The 16,608-nt window shown below is 63.5% G+C and overlaps 1 protein-coding gene across 2 annotated transcripts; it reads left to right on the top strand.

The window, feature by feature from the left end:
• The first annotated feature begins 1,447 nt into the window (after positions 1-1,447).
• Positions 1,448-14,711, top strand: ARL8A (ADP ribosylation factor like GTPase 8A). Of its 2 annotated transcripts, XM_040536020.1 has the most exons (8): positions 1,448-1,463; positions 1,526-1,821; positions 9,504-9,584; positions 10,354-10,427; positions 12,308-12,401; positions 13,477-13,544; positions 14,189-14,259; positions 14,390-14,711. In XM_040536020.1, exons 2-8 carry the CDS (start codon positions 1,699-1,701, stop codon positions 14,437-14,439), a joined length of 561 nt encoding a protein of 186 aa, XP_040391954.1. In that variant the 5' UTR covers positions 1,448-1,463; positions 1,526-1,698; the 3' UTR covers positions 14,440-14,711. The 2 variants fall into 2 exon arrangements, with proteins under 2 accessions (XP_040391954.1, XP_040391953.1); XM_040536019.1 differs by lacking the exon at positions 1,448-1,463 and having other exon boundaries at positions 1,481-1,821.
• The last annotated feature ends 1,897 nt before the right edge of the window (positions 14,712-16,608 follow it).

The following is a 16,608-nucleotide window of genomic DNA, read 5'->3' on the forward strand; positions in this document are numbered from 1 at the left end:
CCCCCCGGAGCTTAGCTGGGTGAAAACCAGGGGGATTCCGGGCTGCAGGGCCCAGCCTGACCTCTGGCATTGTGGCAGGCTGTGTAGATGTCTTTTCAAAAGATCCCTCAGGACTGGTGGCAGCAGGACATCTCCTGCTCCGCCTTTGCCCCTTGGCCAGACACGATTTTTCCTGCTGTGGCCGTATCCAGAGGGGGCATTTGGAGGTGCAGGATAGGTGCCAGCAGCGCGGGTGATGTGGGGTGCGGGGTGCTGGGGGGTACTGAGCGAAAGGGTGTTGGGGGTGCTGGGTGCAGGGTGCTGGGTGTTGGTTGTGGAGGGTGCTGGGTTCCTGGTGGTGCTGGGTGCTGGTCGTGCTGGGTGCTGGGTGTTGGTGGTACAGGGTGCTGGGTGCTGATGTTGGTATTGCTGGGTGTGGGGTGCAGGGTGCTGGGGTGTTGGTGGTGCAGGGCTCTGGTGGTGCTGGGTGCAGGGTGCAGAGTGTGGTGTGTAGGCTGCTGGGCGCTGGTGGTGCTGGGGTGTTGGCGGTGTTGGGCTGGTGGTTCTGGGGTGTCGGGGGTGCTGGGTGCTTGTGGTGCAGGGTGTTGCTGCTGGTGGTACTGGGTGCTGGTGGTGCTGGTGGTGCTGGGCGCTGGTGGTCCTGGGTGCTGGGATGTTGATGGTGCAGGGTGCTGGTGGTGCTGGGTGCTGGGATGTTGGTGATACTGGGTGCTGGGTGCTGGTGGTGATGACGGTACTGGGTGCTGGGATGGTGGTGGTGCAGGTTGCTGGGTGCGGGGGCGCTGGTGGTGCTGGGTGCTGGGATGTTGATGGTGCAGGGTGCAGGGGTACTGCTGGTGCTGGGTGCTGGTGATGCAGGGTGCTGGGGGCTGGTGGTGCTGGGTGCTGGGGGCTGGGTTGTTGATGGTGCAGGGTGTGGCGTGCTGGGGTGTTGCTGGTGCTGGGTGCTGGGTGCCGGTGATGCAGGGTGCTGGTGGTGTTGGGTGCTGGGTGCTGATGGTGCTGGGTGCCGGCGGTGCAGAGTGCTGGGTTCTGGGTGCTGATAGTGTTGGGTGCTGGGTGCTGGTGATGCAGGGTGCTGGATGCTGGTGGTACTGGGGTGTTGGTGGTGCTGGGGTATTGCTGGTGCTGGGTGCTGGTGGTGCATGGTGCCGGGGTATTGCCGGTAGTGCAGGATGCTGGGTGGTGGGTGCCAGTGGTGCTGGGCGCCGGTGCAGGATGCAGGGTGCTGGGTCCCGGCGGTGCAGGATGCCGGGTGCCGGGTGCCGGCGATGCAGGGTGCTGGATGCCGGTGGTGCTGGGTGCTGGGTGCCGGTGATGCACGGTGCCGGCGGTGCTGGGTACGGTGCGGGGTGCCCGCCGCAGCCCCCCGGGGGCCGCCGCAGCCCCGCCCCGCCGCGCCCTGCCGGTGCCGCCCGCGTCCTCCGCTCCGCCAGGGGGCGGCGGTGCCGGCGCGGCGCGGTGCGGGCCCCACCCGGCGGGCGGCGGGCGGCGGGCGGCGGCGGGGCGCGGGGACAATACCGGGGCGGCGCGGCCCGGCCCGGTTCGGCGCGGATCGGCTCGGTTCGACCCGGATCGGATCCGTTCTGCCCGGATCGGTTCAGCCCGGCCCGGCTCAGCCCGGTTCAGCCCGGCCCGGCTCGGCTCGGCTCGGCTCGGTTCGGTTCGTCCCGGCTCGTCCCGGTACGGCCCGGCACCATGCTGGCCCTCTTCAACAAGCTGCTGGACTGGTTCCGGGCGCTCTTCTGGAAGGAGGAGATGGAGCTGACCCTGGTGGGGCTGCAGTACTCGGGCAAGACCACCTTCGTCAACGTCATCGCGGTGAGCACCGGGAACCGACAGCCCCCCCCCCGCAGCCCCCCTGTCCCGGGACAGCCCCGAGCCGGGTCCCCGCCGTGCCCCGGGACCACCGGGACCGGGTAGGGGCGGCCCCGAGGAGCCTGGGCTCGGCTGGGCCCTGCCACCGCTGTTTGGCCCCGGTACCGCCGGTAGCACCGGTCCTGGTGCCAGTCCCGGTCCCGATCCCGATCCTGATCCTGATCCTGATCCTGGTCCCGGTCCCGGTCCCGGTCCCGGTCCTGGTCCCGGTCCAGGTCCCAGTCCCGTCCCCGCCGCAGGCCGTGCTTTGTCACGGGTGCCCCCAGCCAGCCCCAGGCCTCGCCGCCACCGCGGCCTCGTCTCGCAGGGTGCCGCTCCGCATCCTCCCCTTAGCGCCAAAACCAGCCTTTTTTTCTTTTTTTTTTTTTTTTTTTTTTTTTTTAATATTTTGTCGCAGCGGCACCGAGGAGCCCCAACCGGGCCGGGCCACCTGGCCGGAGCTGACCCGGTGCGTCCCCACGCTGGGGACATCTCATCTCCCCTGGGGACATCTCATCTCCCCAGGGGACCGAGCCCCGCAGCCGGGGGGCTCCGCACCCCACCCGGGGCCAGCTTTGCTCCTGGGGGGTCCCCACGAAGCCCCCCTCGCCCCCAGCTTTTTGGGGCACCGCTGCGTTATCGCCACCCTCCCCAAGCGCGCCCGCCCTGCCCGCGGTGCACCCCAAAGGGACGGTGCCGCCGCTGTTTTGGGGCATTTTGGGGTCTCGGGGGGCGTTTTGGGGTCTCGGGGGGCTCGCTGGGGGAGGCGGACCCGGCACACGTCTCCGAGGCCGTCCCGGTTCCCAGTTGTGACCCTTTTTTTTTTGTGGGTTGTCCCTCGGCTCCACAGCGGGGTGCTATGGGGGGGGGGGGGGTGTTGCAGAGGATTTGGGAGCTTCATCGCGCTGCAGCTGTGCTCCGTGGGAGGGTTTTTGTCGGTGCTGGGCACATCAGGGATGGAAAATGCCCTCCCTGCGGAGCCTGGAGGCCGAGGGGCGATGCCCACGAGCGCACCGATGTGCTTCAGGCCCTGGAGGCCTGGGTGTCCTGGTCTCTGCCCTGTTCCTGGTGGCTGCCGCTTGCTTGGGAGCGCTCAGAGCTCGGGTCCTGGGCTCCTTCTCCGAGCAAACGCGCGCCAGCCTCGGGTGGCGGGGAGCTTTGTGGCTCAGGGATGCTGACCCTAAGAACCAGCCCTTTTGGGGGCCGCTTCGTCCCCGCCATGGTTTGTTCTGAGGTCCTGTGTCAGGGTGGGACGTGGCGGTGCCATGTGCAGGCTCAGTCCTGCTCCCAAGCTCTGCTGGCCTCCTCGTCAGGGGCAGATAGGCTGTGTAAAAAAAAAAAAAATCTAGGAGAAAATAATCTGTTCCCTCTAGAACTAACCAGCTGGGGTTTTATCCCAGACCCGCTGGGCTGCTGTGGCTGTGTGGGGCTGGAAATGGCTGGGGATGGTCCCGAGGGAAGCTCCAACACGTGGGTTTGGTTTCATTTCTGGGGGTGTTCGGGGAGCTGGGAGCTCCGCAAGGGGTGTGCGGCGCCCTGGCACTCGGTTTGGCTCTGGTTATCGAGCAAGGTGCTCAGCCTCTGTCTGCGAAGTTATCTGGAAAGTTCAGATTTTGTGGCGGACGCAGACTAAAAATAAGCGGTGACCTTTGAGATAACGCCCCGTAAACGTGGACTCGGCAGAGGCAGCTGGAAAAAAACCAACCCCAAAAACTCCCAGCCCGACAGGATCCGCGTGAGAAGCGCCTGAACCATCTCGTCTGCCCTGAAGGTGGTGGAGCAGAAGTGCTCGGAGGGGAAGTAGCCGTGATTCAGGCTTCTGGGTAAAAAGACAAACCAAACGGAGCTCTTGAGAAGCGTCAGATTTCGGCACAGAGATGTGCCCAGGGCCCAGATGACGTTCCCCAGGCCGCGGAGCCGTCCTGGCCTCGGGGCTGGAGCTGCCCCGGGAGGAAGAGGCTTTGCGTCCTCGCGTCCAGGACTTGCGGCTGCCGTTCTTCACCCAGCTGCAAAAATTGAATCGAGGTTGCTGGAAGTCGGGACGGCTTTGCTGGGGGCAGCCACATCGGGTGGTAAACCAGGACTTTTCCTGGGTGCTGTTTCCTTCCCAGGCTCCTTTTTTCTTTCCCTGGCTGTAGGGAGCTGAAGCTTCAGGGGCTGTTTGCAGGGAGGGCTGAAGGGCTGTAAAATGCCTCTGCTCTTGGCTTTCACCTCGGCTTTAACCAGGAGCTTTCAGCTGCCCGTTCCCCAGGGGAGTTTGGGGCCGACGAGGGGCACAAAGGAGGGTCGAGAGTTTTGGGATCCCCTCGGTGGCGCAGTCAGAAACGTTCAGCCATGGGATGTGCTCAGAAACAGACAGCTTCGTGTGATCCATCGTCGCACACACACCGAGGAGCCTCTCTGCTGTGGTTTAACCCCGGCAGGCAGCTCAGCACCGTGCGGCTCAGCTCCCCCGCCTCCCCCAGCGGTGGGGAGAGGATGGGAAAGGTGGAAGCGAGGAAACACAGCTCGAGATAGAGGCAGTTCCCCGGGTGAAGGAGAAGCCGCGTGTGCAAGCCAAGCGAGAGGAGGACCCCGCTCACTCCTTGCCGCCGGCAGGCAGCTGTTCAGCCATTTCCAGGAGAGCAGGGCTCGTCGCGCGTAATGGTTTGTGGGGAAGACAAACGCCATCGCTCTGAACGTCCCCCCCCCACCCTGCTTTCCCCCCCCTTTTTACTGCCGGGCGCGGCGCGGCACATCCCTGCTGCCCGCCGTCCTGGCTGCCTGCCCCCGGTGGGAGCAGCTGGGAAGGAAGTGGTACCCGCGTCGGGGTGTTACCAGCCCTATTCCCATCCTAAACCCACGGCGCGGCACCGGGCCGGCTGCTCGGAAGGAAATTAACTCTCTCCCAGCCAGAAGCAGGCTGCAGAAGCTCGGTGCCGTGACCGCTTCTCCGGTGGTGCTGGACCCTGCGCCCCTGCCTGCTGCTTCTCTTGCACCCGAGCTCCTAACCCAGGAGGAGGTGGGGTTGGGGGGCGAATTTCTCCGTGTTCCTGGCGGAGAAGGAGCCTTGCTGCTGCGAGCTCGTCCAGCGTGAGCCGAGGAAAACGGGCAGCAGGATGCCAAGTACGCGTCGCGTGGCACAGAGCAGAGCTTTAAGCAGCTTTAACCTGCCTGGCGAGGGTCAGGGGGCAGGCGGCAGCAGGACAGAGCAGGACCGGGCATCCTGCTCTCCCCTTTCTGCTGGGCACCGTCTCCGTTGCTCCTGGCAGGAACCCACAGCGAGCCCGGCGGCTTGCCCCGAGGAGCAGAGCGTGGCAGGGCCGTGAGCCGGCCCTGGTGCCACGGGATCCAGCCCACGGGTGGATGTGGGTGCCCTGGGTGGGTGCACCCAGCCCGGCGCTCAGCACCGTGCACGTCCCATCCTTTGCCGACCCCAACCCGCACAGGTGAAGCCCCCTGGGCACTGAGGGTAGTGAGGATGCTGAGTGGGAGCAGCCCAGGTGAGGTCCTCGAGTTACCCCTCGGCACAACCCGAGGTCCGGACGCAGCTCCTTAAGGAGTGTTGCAGTTACTCCTTTTTTTTTTTTTTTTTTTTTTTTTTTTTTTTTTTAATTAAAGAGCACAAACTGAAAAGGAAGCCCCAGCAGAATGTAAACATTTGCAGGGTGTGAAGTTAGGAGGCGGCGGGAGCCTACAGCGGCGTGGGCCGGAGCTCTGCGCTCCAAACCCTGCGGAGCTGGATCCAGGTGGAAGAGCTGAGCACCACCGGCGGTGGGAAGCCTGCTGGGGCCTTTATTTCCCTGCCTGGTCAGGAGCTGGGGTTTCCCTGGCCTGGTGGTGTAAATCCCCCAGCTCCAGCCTTACCAGAGGACTTTTGCCACGTCCCCGTCTCTCCCCTGGGCTTTCACAGCCTGCGCCCGCCGCTGGGTTCCCCATTTGGCGTGTTCTGTTTTTATTTTTTCCCCTTGCAATGCAAAAAATAAATGCAGTCCTCAGTTCCTCTAAAACTGGTGAATGTGTCAGCATCGGCCCAGCTCTGGGCTTCATCACTCCCGCTTTTTAATTATCGCCATTATGCGTGTTTGCTCCGCTAATTGACTCGACTTCTCGGGAGCAGCGGCTTCCAGCAGGCGGAACGGTTTCTGCGGGCACTGCTGAAATATTTACCTCGGTCTCCTCTTCCCCGCCTCGGAGAAAGTCACGGGTTTTGTTAAAAATTCAGTTTTTCCTTCTGGGGCACACGATGCACCCCGGAATCTCAAGGAGATGGAAGGCACGAGCCCGGCGAGGCTTTGTAGCCCAGCGAGGCTCCTTTCCTGCTGTGCTGTGGGGGATTTATCCTTTGGGGCCGGCGGGCTCGGAGCCGTGTCTCCAGCAGGGGTAAGTGCACTCGGGTCTCCCAGAGGACCCTCGGAGCCCATGGTGGCTCCGGCAGGCGCTCCGAACCCCCAGCAGCCTCCTGGCCTGGGGTTTGGAGCCCGGCTGCTGGTGCTGGGCCCCTGGGGCACAAAGTCCTTCCCCCAGCAACACAGCCAGTGATGCCTCTGGACACGAAGCCGGGGCAGGGCACGGCCAGGTGTGTGCTGAGCAGCACATTTTACGCACACCAGACCCTTTTTATTCCCTTCCCCCTCGGCTGCCACCTTTGTTCCCGTCCACAGCCTCTCCGCTCTTCCCTGGGTGACTTTTTACCCCAGAACTCAATAACCACCTCTGTTTCGCTTACCTAGGGGATCCCCTGGAGCTTCCCCTTGATTAAACCCGGCTGAGGAAGGGGAGCAGGAGGACGGAAGGGGGGGAGGTCGAGCGGGGAGCGACGGCTGGAGGCCCGTGGGGAACCAGAGCCCTGGGGGAAGCGGGGGAATGGGAACGCTGCGCTTCTGCAGGCGATCGAGGGACATGGAGCAAGCTCGGAAAGCCCAGGGGTTGGAGCGGGGTTGGACCGTGGGGAGGGGGCAGGTGGGTGCTGGCCGTGTCAGAGCAGGGCATGGAGGCGTTTTGGGGTGGGGAACGGGTTAAACAGCACGTCTCTGGGAGCTTTTAGGGTCTTTAGGGCTTTGGGGAGCCTTTAGGGTCCCGTCATTGGGGCCTTTCTCGCTCAGGCTGGGTCGGCTGCAGCCCAGCGGTGCCGCGTGGCTCCGGCACGCCTGGGGATGTGTGCCGGGCTCTTCCTCCATCAGGAGGGCTGCTACGGGAGGAGCTGGCACCTCTGCCTCGTCCCACGGCACCTGGAGACCTCTGCCTGCTGCCCTGCGTCGCGGGACAGGCTTGGGGTGCCGTGGGGGTGCCGTCACGGACGTGTCCCAGATGAGGGCAAATGGCTCGGGAGCTTGTCGGCAGTGCCAGGGGCTGTCTGGAGGTGAGAACGAATGTTGCAGCAGCTCTGGTACAGAGGTGCCTCCTGCACCCTGCGGCTGTGCTGTGTCCCCAGGGATCGGGGGCTGCAGGGGGCCGCTGGGTGTCCCTCTCCTGCGGCTGCCCCGGGTCCGCGCCGTGGTCCGGGGGCGTTCGGGGCTGCGGTGCGGTGCCGGAGAAGCAAAAGCAGCCCAAGGATTTTCTCTTCCATCTGAGAAGCCTGGTTTTCCGGAAAGAAACCGGGCTTCTGTTTTACCACCTTCTTTATCTTAAGTATCATAAAAAAAAAAAAAAAAAAAAAAGAAAGAAAGAAAGAAAGGAAAAAAAAAAAAAAAAAACCACAGCTGCATTGCAGGGAGGAGGATGAGTCTGTCCTGGAGAGCACCGTCGTACCTGGGGCTGAGGGCAGCGTGGGCTCTGCTGGCATCTCCTGGGCTCCCAGACCAGCCTGGTGGCTACCCCCAGACGTGTCCCCAGGGAATTTTTTGCTCCCGAGGTCCCTGGGGACCACGGTGCTGGGTGTGCCCAGCGCCAGGTCGAGGAGAGCAGCGCGGCCCTGTTGGGATGCGGTAGCTCGCGCTGCGAGGCGGCACGGTGAGGAATTCGGGGTTTCAGCCTGGGAGCTTGAATTTTCAAGCTGAGGGGTGGTGCAGAGCCGGGCCCCAGACCCTCGACCCTCCGAAGCTGTTTGGCTTTTGTTAGTTGTCGGCGTTGTGGCGTGGGAGCTGAGATATCGCTCAGAAATCTCCCTGAGCTGGCCTGGCCTGGCCGCCCGGGGGAGATTTCCTTTGGCTCTGTGCCTCAGGATGCTCAGCTGGACTTTTAGGGGGGGGCCAAAAATCTGCTAACTTGCTACTCCTGACCCGGCACGGCCGAATTTGGGGCCAGTAGGAAGGGTCGGAGGGGCTGCTGCACTGCAGGGTTGAGCCAGCTTGTGGAGAGACCTGGCCCCAATGATGTAGCCCCAAAATTGACCTTTCCTGGCAGGATTTGTGCGCCCGCTGGAGGAATCCCTCCTGGTGCTGCTTCCCGTCTTCCTCGCGAGCGGTCGATGCGTCTGGGCAGGGTCTGGGGGGGGGGGGGTCAGCATGGATGCTGTGACCCCAGATCTGGGGACAAGATGCACCCAGTGGCCTTATTGCACTCCTGCAGCTGGGCTGGGGGGCTCAGGGGTGCTCTGCTTGGCCACGGGGCTGCAGAGGGCCGGTCCTGGGGCTGGCAGCGGGCAGACGTGCCGGGGGGGCACCCATGGGTGCCAGGACAATGTGGGGACTGCGTGCGATCCATCCTGCACCGCGCCGTGTCACCTTCCCAGCCTGGCCTTTGTGGGCAGCGGGAGAGGGTTTGAGTCGTCCCCTTCCCTTGGTAGGATCCCTCGGGGATCCTGCAGCTCCCAAGAGATCTCTAGCGATCGTATCTTCCAGTCAAAGCTCGGCGATACCCCAAAACCTGGCTGGTGAAGCCACATTTTGGGTCGAACCTGGGTACATGAGAGCCGCCCCCGGTGTCAGAATAGCTGGAGGAATTCCTGGCTGCTCCCAGCCCCAGCTGCTCGTCCCCGAGGTGTTTTTGGGGTGCTCGCGGAGACCTGGCTGCCGTTGTCTGTTGCCAGGAGGCAGAAAGGAAAGGAGAAGCAGAAGCAGCGCGTGCTGCGGGGCTGCTGGGGGGGGTTAGGAGAACCCTGAGGACTTGCTGACGCGGTGGGTCTGGGCAGGCGGGTCTGGGCAGGCGGGTCGCGCCCCCCCCCCCCCCCCCCCCCCCCCACCAGGCACTAAATTGTGCTTAGCAGAAAATGGCACGGATTTCCCTTTCCGAGGGCTGTGGGAACTAAAATAACCCCCCCAGGAGCCCTAGAGGAACAGATTTTGAGCCACCAAGGGTGGCCGGGGGGAGCTGTGCCGTCTGCGGCGGCTCCTGCAGGACTTCCACGTCCCTCGTGGTGCGTGGGGATGGGTGGCCTCTCGCCGGGCTGAGCGTGTTCTGTGCTCCCCTTCGAGGGGAAGGTCTCAGGCCGCAGGGTTTCATCCTGGATTTATGTGGATTTTGTGAGCGGGACCTCAGCGTGTGCCCAAAGTCACCTTGGAGGGCTCCTGGGCCAGAGCTGGTGCAGGGCAGGCAGCGGCAGCGTGTCCCTGTGCTGCCTCTGTCCCCTCCGCTCTCGTTTTGTTCCCTTAAGGAGGGACCTACACGGGCCTGGCAGAGGATTTGGGGTTATCAGAAGCCAGGCTGTCACCCACAGCCCTGCTGAGCTGCTCGGGGCAGGCTGGTGGGTTTCCGAGCCTCCTGACACGATCCGATTTGCCTTGCAGTCAGGCCAGTTCAACGAAGACATGATCCCGACCGTGGGCTTCAACATGAGGAAGATCACCAAGGGCAACGTTACCATAAAGGTGGGGTACAGAAAATAAACCCGGGGGGCGATCTTGGGATGGGAGAGGGGGTGAAGGCAGACTTGTGGGCTCTGCTGGGGGCTGAAGGAGGCTGCAGTTAGGAGGATCTGCCCCCTGGGGTTTGCAGATACCCTCCGGAGGAGACCATAGGGATAGAGGAGATGTAAATCCTTGCAGCAGGAGCCAGGCTGCACAGCTGGAGGCTTTGTTTTACTTCTGGCTTGCTGGCAGGGACTCGCAGACACGGTCACCTTGCTGAGGGTGGGAGGGCTGGGAGGAAGGTCAGGGCTTGCAGCTGGGGTCGGGGCCTCCAGAGTAAAGGGAGGGGAGACCCCTGCCCGTCCTGGGTCCTGCAGGTCCCCAGGCTGCAGGAGGAGATGGCTGTGGGCCGGGTGTCTCCTGCTGCAGCTCAGTCTGAAGCTGGGTGGGCATCTCTGCCTGCTGCAGCATTTCTGAGAGCAAAGCTGAGTACTTTGAAATGCATCCTCTGGGCTCCCGGGGAGGTGGGCATGGGGAAGAGACCCCAGGCTTTGGCCAGGGGCCCTCTCCACGCGACCGGAGGCTTGTTGCACCCGGGTGAGTTGCTCTCCAGCTCCTTGTGAGGATTCCTTGTGTCTTTATCAAACCTGGAGCCCCCAGCTTGGGTCTGAGACCAGGCACTGGTGGGCGAGGAGGAGGGGATGGGGCTGGTTTGGGGCATGCCGGGGGGCTCCCTGCGGTGCGGGGCCGGGCAGCGGGTGATGCCACCTTCTTCTTCTCCCCGTCACAGCTCTGGGACATCGGCGGCCAGCCCCGCTTCCGCAGCATGTGGGAGCGGTACTGCCGTGGAGTGAGTGCCATCGTGTGAGTATCCGCGAGCGCGCACATCGAGGCAGAGCTTGGCCGGCCGGGGGGGCACCGTCCCTTTGTCCCTGTCACCCTACCCGAGGGTGCTGAGCAGGGCTGAGCTGGCTCTGCTGCCGGGGTTGCTTCCCCTGGGACTGGCACGGTGCAGGGTGCTGCAATCGGTGCCCCCACAGGCTTTGAGCACGGGCAGCAACAGGAGCTCGAGTTTCTGGAGCATAACAGCCGTGGGGGACCCTTCCCTTGTGCTCGGCGTCCCTGAGCCCGGCTGTGTTCCCTGCCTTTCCCTGCTCCTCTGCTTTCCCCTGGTCGTCGGCGGGGGCTGAGCAAAGGTCCCTGTGTGGCACGGCCCTTTCCAAGAGGGTAATGGCCAGCAGCACGGCCAGCAGCACGTTCCCAGGTCGGTGTTTGTGTGCTGCCGGGTGAACTTTGTGCCTAGAGGAGCCTGCAACACTTGCTGCTGCCTGTCAGCAGCCTCCGAGTGTCTCCGCGTGTCCCCTGCTGGCAAATCCTGCAGCAAGCTCCGTCCCAGAGAGTCCGGGGTGGGGATGAGTCTGGCCAGACATCCATAGGAAGCAGGCTGCGTGCTCCTAAGGACAAATATTTCCCTGGGAGCCGAGGTCAGCGTTGTTTAAACCCAGATAGAAAATCAGATCGTTTTGATCTTCACCAACTGACCGTGCCCTGGGGTTTGGGGAGGGCTGGTTTTCTGTACGGCCCCTCTGAACTGCAGGGCTGGTGAGTGAGGAGGGATGGGGGTGTCTTAAAAACGAGCTCTGCACGTGGCAGAGCCCTCGGCTCGCTCCTGGGTTGCAGCTCGGGGGCGTTTCTGCAGCTCTTGCATGGCGCTTGGGCTGGTTTCTCAGCATGCGAGGGTGCTGCGGGGTCCTGTCCCACACGGGAAAGCCGTGCGTAACCACGTAGCAGGAGCACATCCTTTCGCTGCCTCGCAGCATTCCAACCAGGCATTTTCCCAAAGCAGCCGTCCTGCTGGGAGGAGAGGAGGGGCCCGTGGCCATCCAGGATGCGCTCCAGCCTGCACTCCTCACCTTGGGCTGTGTCACGTCCCTTTTCTCTTGCCTTCAGCCCCCCTGCCTGCCATGCCAGCAGGCAGTGCCACGTTTGTCCCCCCTCCTCCCAGCACAGCAGTGCGTGTCGTACACCTTACGAAGGAGCTGAAGGCTCTTTTCCCATTTTTAATGAGGCCTGAGGATCTTGATGGTGTTTCTCACTTCTTCTCTCTCAACTTCTTGATCTGTACAATAAAGTCTGCGTTGGTCAGTTCCTCTCCTCTCCTTTGGCTTCACTTTCGTGCTTTGCAGGATGGGTGTAAACCCCCAAGAGCTAAACTCCTTCGCTGAATCTCCCCTCATTTACCCAGAGCAAGCACTGCTGGCTGCTGCCTTCCCCAGGCCCTTCTCTGGGCATCCCGGCTCATTTCAGAGCAGGCAGCTCCGTCCCCGTGCCGTGACGGTTCTTGTGGTTTTGGCACCGTGTCTTCCCTTATTCCCTGCTGGTGCAGGACCAAGGCTCTTCCCACTACGTCTTTGTCTGCTGCAGCTCTTGCTCGGCATCCTCTGTTCTGAGTGCCTCCATCAGGAGGTGGCTGCGTGCAGGCGAGCATCTCGGGGACGCTTGGGGACAGTGTGCCCTGCAGCTCCTCCTCAGGGCACGTTCAGCCCTACCTGTCACTTTTCCCTGGTGGGCAGCAGGGTGAAGCCCCCCGGGGGATGTTGAGGGCTCCTTCACCCCAGGAGGGCCGTGGAGCCCCTGGGGGTGCGAGGGCAGAAGGAGGGTTTGGTGCTGGCGGGGACCCGAGCGCAGCAGGACGCGCCGGTACGTCCGCGGGTGCCTGCGCTCAGCGTGTCCTTCCCGTGCAGGTACATGGTGGATGCCGCCGACCAGGAGAAGATAGAGGCCTCCAAGAACGAGCTTCACAACCTGCTGGACAAGCCGCAGCTCCAGGGCATCCCGGTGAGCTGCTGCCTGGGCAGGGCGCCCTGCGGGGGGGGGCTCCCCGCTGCCAACGGGGTCGGGGGGGATCCCCAACCCCGCTTCACCCCCGCAGGAGCTGGGGACCGATGCTTCCTAGCCCAGGGCCGGGCTACAGAGCTCGTTCACAGCTCGGAGGGAGGTGTAGAAAAGACCAAAATAAACCCCCTTACGGGTGAGATTGCAGGAATCCGCACCTGATTTAGGGGGGGTCTCATCGCCTAGGAGGGCAGCTGCGTGGCTGTGACGTTTGGGGTGGGACCCACGGCGGTGCTGGGCACGCCGAGCGTGCCGGGGTGGGACACCAACAGAGCATCCCGAACGGGCATCCCTTGGGAGGAGCTGATCTAGGACCTCGCAGCGCATCCCAGGCGTTCGCTGCCAGCTAATTTAAGCTTCTGACATAACACGCTGCATTTGCAGCACTTCTGAGTGCTTTTGTTTTTTTTTTCGAGAACAAGTCTACTCCAAGTGTAAGCTCGGGGGTGCCGCGCTGCTCGCAGAAACCCTAATTCCCCTGGGGAAGGAAGGCAGCTGCAGCCTCCTGTCCCCGTCCGTGGCGCGCTCAGGAGGTCCTGCCCGGTGATTATTTGCTTTGCGTGGTCTGAGGATGTCTTTGTGGGTGTGAAAAGCCGTGAAGCAGGAGATGTGTGGCTGGTGCAAACAGCTCTGCCCTTACTGGGCGGGTCCTGATAACGGCGCTTTTAGCCCCTCCACTTCCACTCGTGGTTTTTGCTCTGGGGTAAATGCTCCTGGAAGTGTCCTATGTGGCACGGGGGAATCGGGTGCCCTCCAGGGAGGGTACTGTGTGGGGCCAGCCTCTCACTGGGAATAGAAAGTACCCAGGAGATGCTGTGCGTGAGCTAGTTTAGGCTATTAATTGAAGGGCTCTGCCTTCTCCTTGCCTGCTGAGGGGGTTTTCTCTACTCAGGTACCCCCTGGAGAAGTGCCCAGGGCTGCCTTACGTCCCAGCAGGGTCTGGATCTGGGTGTCAGCAGCAATCCCCTGCCTGGGCTGGCGGCCAGGAGCTTCACGTGTCCCCTCTCCCCTTCTGCAGGTCCTAGTCCTGGGGAACAAGCGAGACCTCCCCGGTGCCTTGGATGAGAAGGAGCTCATCGAGAAGATGTGAGTGTGCTGGCGGCTGCTCCGTGCCCAGCTGGGACACATCCTGTCCCCAGCACCCCGGCTGGAGGAGCAGGGCCTGGCGCCTGGGCTCCCTGTGCCACAGGGGGGCGCGGGGGCCCGGCCGTGCTCAGGGCTTGGTGCTCGGGGCTCGGAGGCGGTGTGGGGTCCCGCAGGGTCCTGCCCCTTCCCTGCCTTCCTCCTGCTCCAGCCCCGGGGCCTCTCGCCACCCCAGGGAGGGCTGGGCCCTGCATTTGTGGCTCTGGGCACCTCAGCACCACCCCTGTCCTGGGGGCACCCCGTGCAGTCCCAAATCCTTGGTGCCCCATCTCCCAGCAGTGTTTTGGGATGCTCCGAGGGAAGCTGTGTGGTTTCTTGGCCAGGCTCTCCTTGGGGCCGTGTTCCCCCTGCCCCTCACGTAGCCCCCGCAGTGAGCTGAGCACAAACCTGCCCATCAGCCGGCAGGATCCTTGCGCCAGCGTCCTCACCTGTCCTGTCTGGAGGTCCCCAGGAGGTTGGGGTGACATTTCCCTGGCAAGGGTGCCTGGCTCCAAGGGGACCCTTTGAAAGGCTCCCCAGGGACGCCTCCCGTGGGTGCAGACCCGCGGGGGCTGCAGCAGCCAGCCTGAGCTCGCCCTCTCCCGCAGGAACCTTTCCGCCATCCAGGACCGAGAGATCTGCTGCTACTCCATCTCCTGCAAAGAAAAGGACAACATCGGTGAGTGCCGGCACCTCGGGGTGCCACGGGGGGGAGCAGGGGTGCTGCAGCGCACCCAGGCTGTTCCCCACGTACAGGACAAGGGGCGATGGCTGGAGGGAGAGGCTGTAACCATCCCTTGCCTTCGCAGACATCACCCTACAGTGGCTTATTCAGCACTCGAAGTCCAGGAGAAGCTGAGATCCCGCAGGCTGCAGCTCGGGTCGGGAAGATGCCATTGTACAAGCCCATGCCCCCCCCCCCTTCCTTCTCCTGCTCTGTCCCTCCAGCTCTCTCTCTAGATGGGTATTTTTAGGGGACCCCAAACTCCGCTCGCATTGAGGCGGAGCCCTTGTTTTTATTGTAAAGAACATGTCCGACTCTGCCCTCCTCTCCTCTCCTCTCTCTGTCTCTTCCTCCCGTTTTGGCACTGTTCTGTTGTTGTCTGTGTATACAGTATATATATATATGTATATATATTTTAATTTTTTAATTTAAGAGCTAGCGCTGTTACTAAACTGGGCCCCGGGAGCTGTAGGAAGGCTGTGGGCCCCCGAGGCCAGCTGAGGGTCAGCACCGGGAGGAAGATGAGGGTGGTGGCAGGAGGAAGATGAGGGTGGTGACAGCAAGCGGCCCCCAGGAAGGAGCCGGGCAGGTCCCCTGGGGCTCCCTCACCCCTTCCCGGGGTGAACCCCCCCCAGGGGTGCAGCATCCTGGGGGTGCGGGGAGCCCGCCTGCCCTGCCCCTCCCAAACTCCACCTCCCACGGGCAGGGTTTTGGGGAGGGGCAATGCCATCTCCTCCCCCCTCCCCAAGGCTCCTTGCCCCCCTGTGAGGCTGGGGTCAGGTCGGGGACCCACCACGACCGCGTTGCCTCCCCCTGCCCCGGCCTCTCCTCGCTGCCCTGGGCGCATCGCCCCCCCAGCCCTGTGCCCCCCCTGCCTGGGCCGGATCCTGCCCCAGCCGTGCTGCTCCAGGGGCTGGTGCTGACACAGGGGGGGAGCCCAGCAGCCCCCCAGCGGGGAGCAGGGGCTGGCCCTGCTGGTCCCCTCTCTGCTCCAGCTGCCCCCGGAGGCACCTCTTACCCGCGTCCCGGGGAGGCTGGGGTGGTCCCGCACGCTCCAAAGGGCATTTTGGGGGGGCGGAGGGGGGCTGGGGGCTGCTGGCCTCGGCCGAGGACATCACGGGGCGGGGGGGGGACACGGAGGCACTTTCCCCTGGGATGATGACACCTTCCCCAGTGTCATCTGCAGCGAGGGGGTGCCCTGGGATGTGTCCCCCTCCTGCACCAGCCCCGGCTCTGTTCCCCAGCCTGGGGGGCCTGGGGTTGGCAGGGTCGGGGTGCGGGGGGGGGGGGTGGAAGAGACCTGGGGAGCCAGGGAGGTTTTTTTGTGCCCGCTGCTGAGTTGTGAGGTCTCTGTGCAGCCTTGGGGCCGGGCCAGCTTGCTCTGGGCCAGTTTGGGGGGGGGTGGGATATTGCTGGGTGGGGGGGCAGGGGGGGATGCTGGCAGCAGCAGGGGGGGCGCGTGGTGGGGCGGCACAGCGGGGAGGCACCGGCCTGTCCCCAGCCCCAGGCTGGGGGGGACAGGGTGGGGGTGGCCTGGGGTGGGGGCTCTCACAGCCCCCGCGCGGCCCCAGGGGGGGGGTGTGGCGGGGGGAGGGGTCCTCTTCTGTTCTCGTTTTTGCAGAATTGCACAAAGAGAGGTTTCCTTTTTTTTTTTTTTTTTTTTTAATTTAATGAATTGTAAAGTGTCGTCATTCCTCCCCCCCCCCCCCCCCTTTTTTTTTTTAAGAGATATTTTGGCTCAGACTTGACCTCTGTCGGGAAATGATTCTTGTAACTGTACAATTTTTTTGCCTCCTAATGATAATAAATTAACAATTTTGCGTTGCTGGGGGTGGTTGCAGTCGTTGCTTGCTCTCCGCAGCTGCCACCCCTCCGCCCTCGGGGCCGTGCCCGTGCCTCACAGGATGGGGTCCCCGCTCCTCGCCCTGCAGCACCCGGTGCTGGAACCCGGCTGATGGCCCCGGCTGCTTCATTTTCTTGTCCTGGATGTGCAGAGGGACTCAGAAACCCTCCGGCTGTGGCCATCGCTGCTGCCAGACCCTCCTCACCCACACCCAGCCTCGGCGCTGTTGTGGGATGGTGACACTGGTTTTGGTGTGGGGTTGCTGGGGGGCTCCTGCCCCACCTCCCTGCCCCCTTTACCTGGGCCAGCTCCTTCCCAGGGCTTTTGGCCAGTGCTGGTGGGGGGGCACCCCTGCCCTGCATCCCTCGGGGCTGTCCCATTGCACCCAGGGCTGCGCTTCGTGCTCCCGAGCCCCCTGCCCGGGGTACCTGGGTGCAGGGTCTGAGCGGGGCCGGGCTCCA

Source organism: Cygnus olor, chromosome 24, assembly GCF_009769625.2.
Source record: "Cygnus olor isolate bCygOlo1 chromosome 24, bCygOlo1.pri.v2, whole genome shotgun sequence".
Lineage (NCBI taxonomy): Eukaryota > Metazoa > Chordata > Aves > Anseriformes > Anatidae > Cygnus > Cygnus olor.

Coding starts and splice junctions, on each gene's coding strand:
- ARL8A (XM_040536020.1), top strand. CDS start 1,699: ATGCTGGCCCTCTTCAACAAGCTGCTGGACTGGTTCCGGGCGCTCTTC. Junction 1,822..9,503: donor CCTTCGTCAACGTCATCGCG/GTGAGCACCGGG, acceptor TTTGCCTTGCAG/TCAGGCCAGTTCAACGAAGA. Junction 14,260..14,389: donor CAAAGAAAAGGACAACATCG/GTGAGTGCCGGC, acceptor TTGCCTTCGCAG/ACATCACCCTACAGTGGCTT.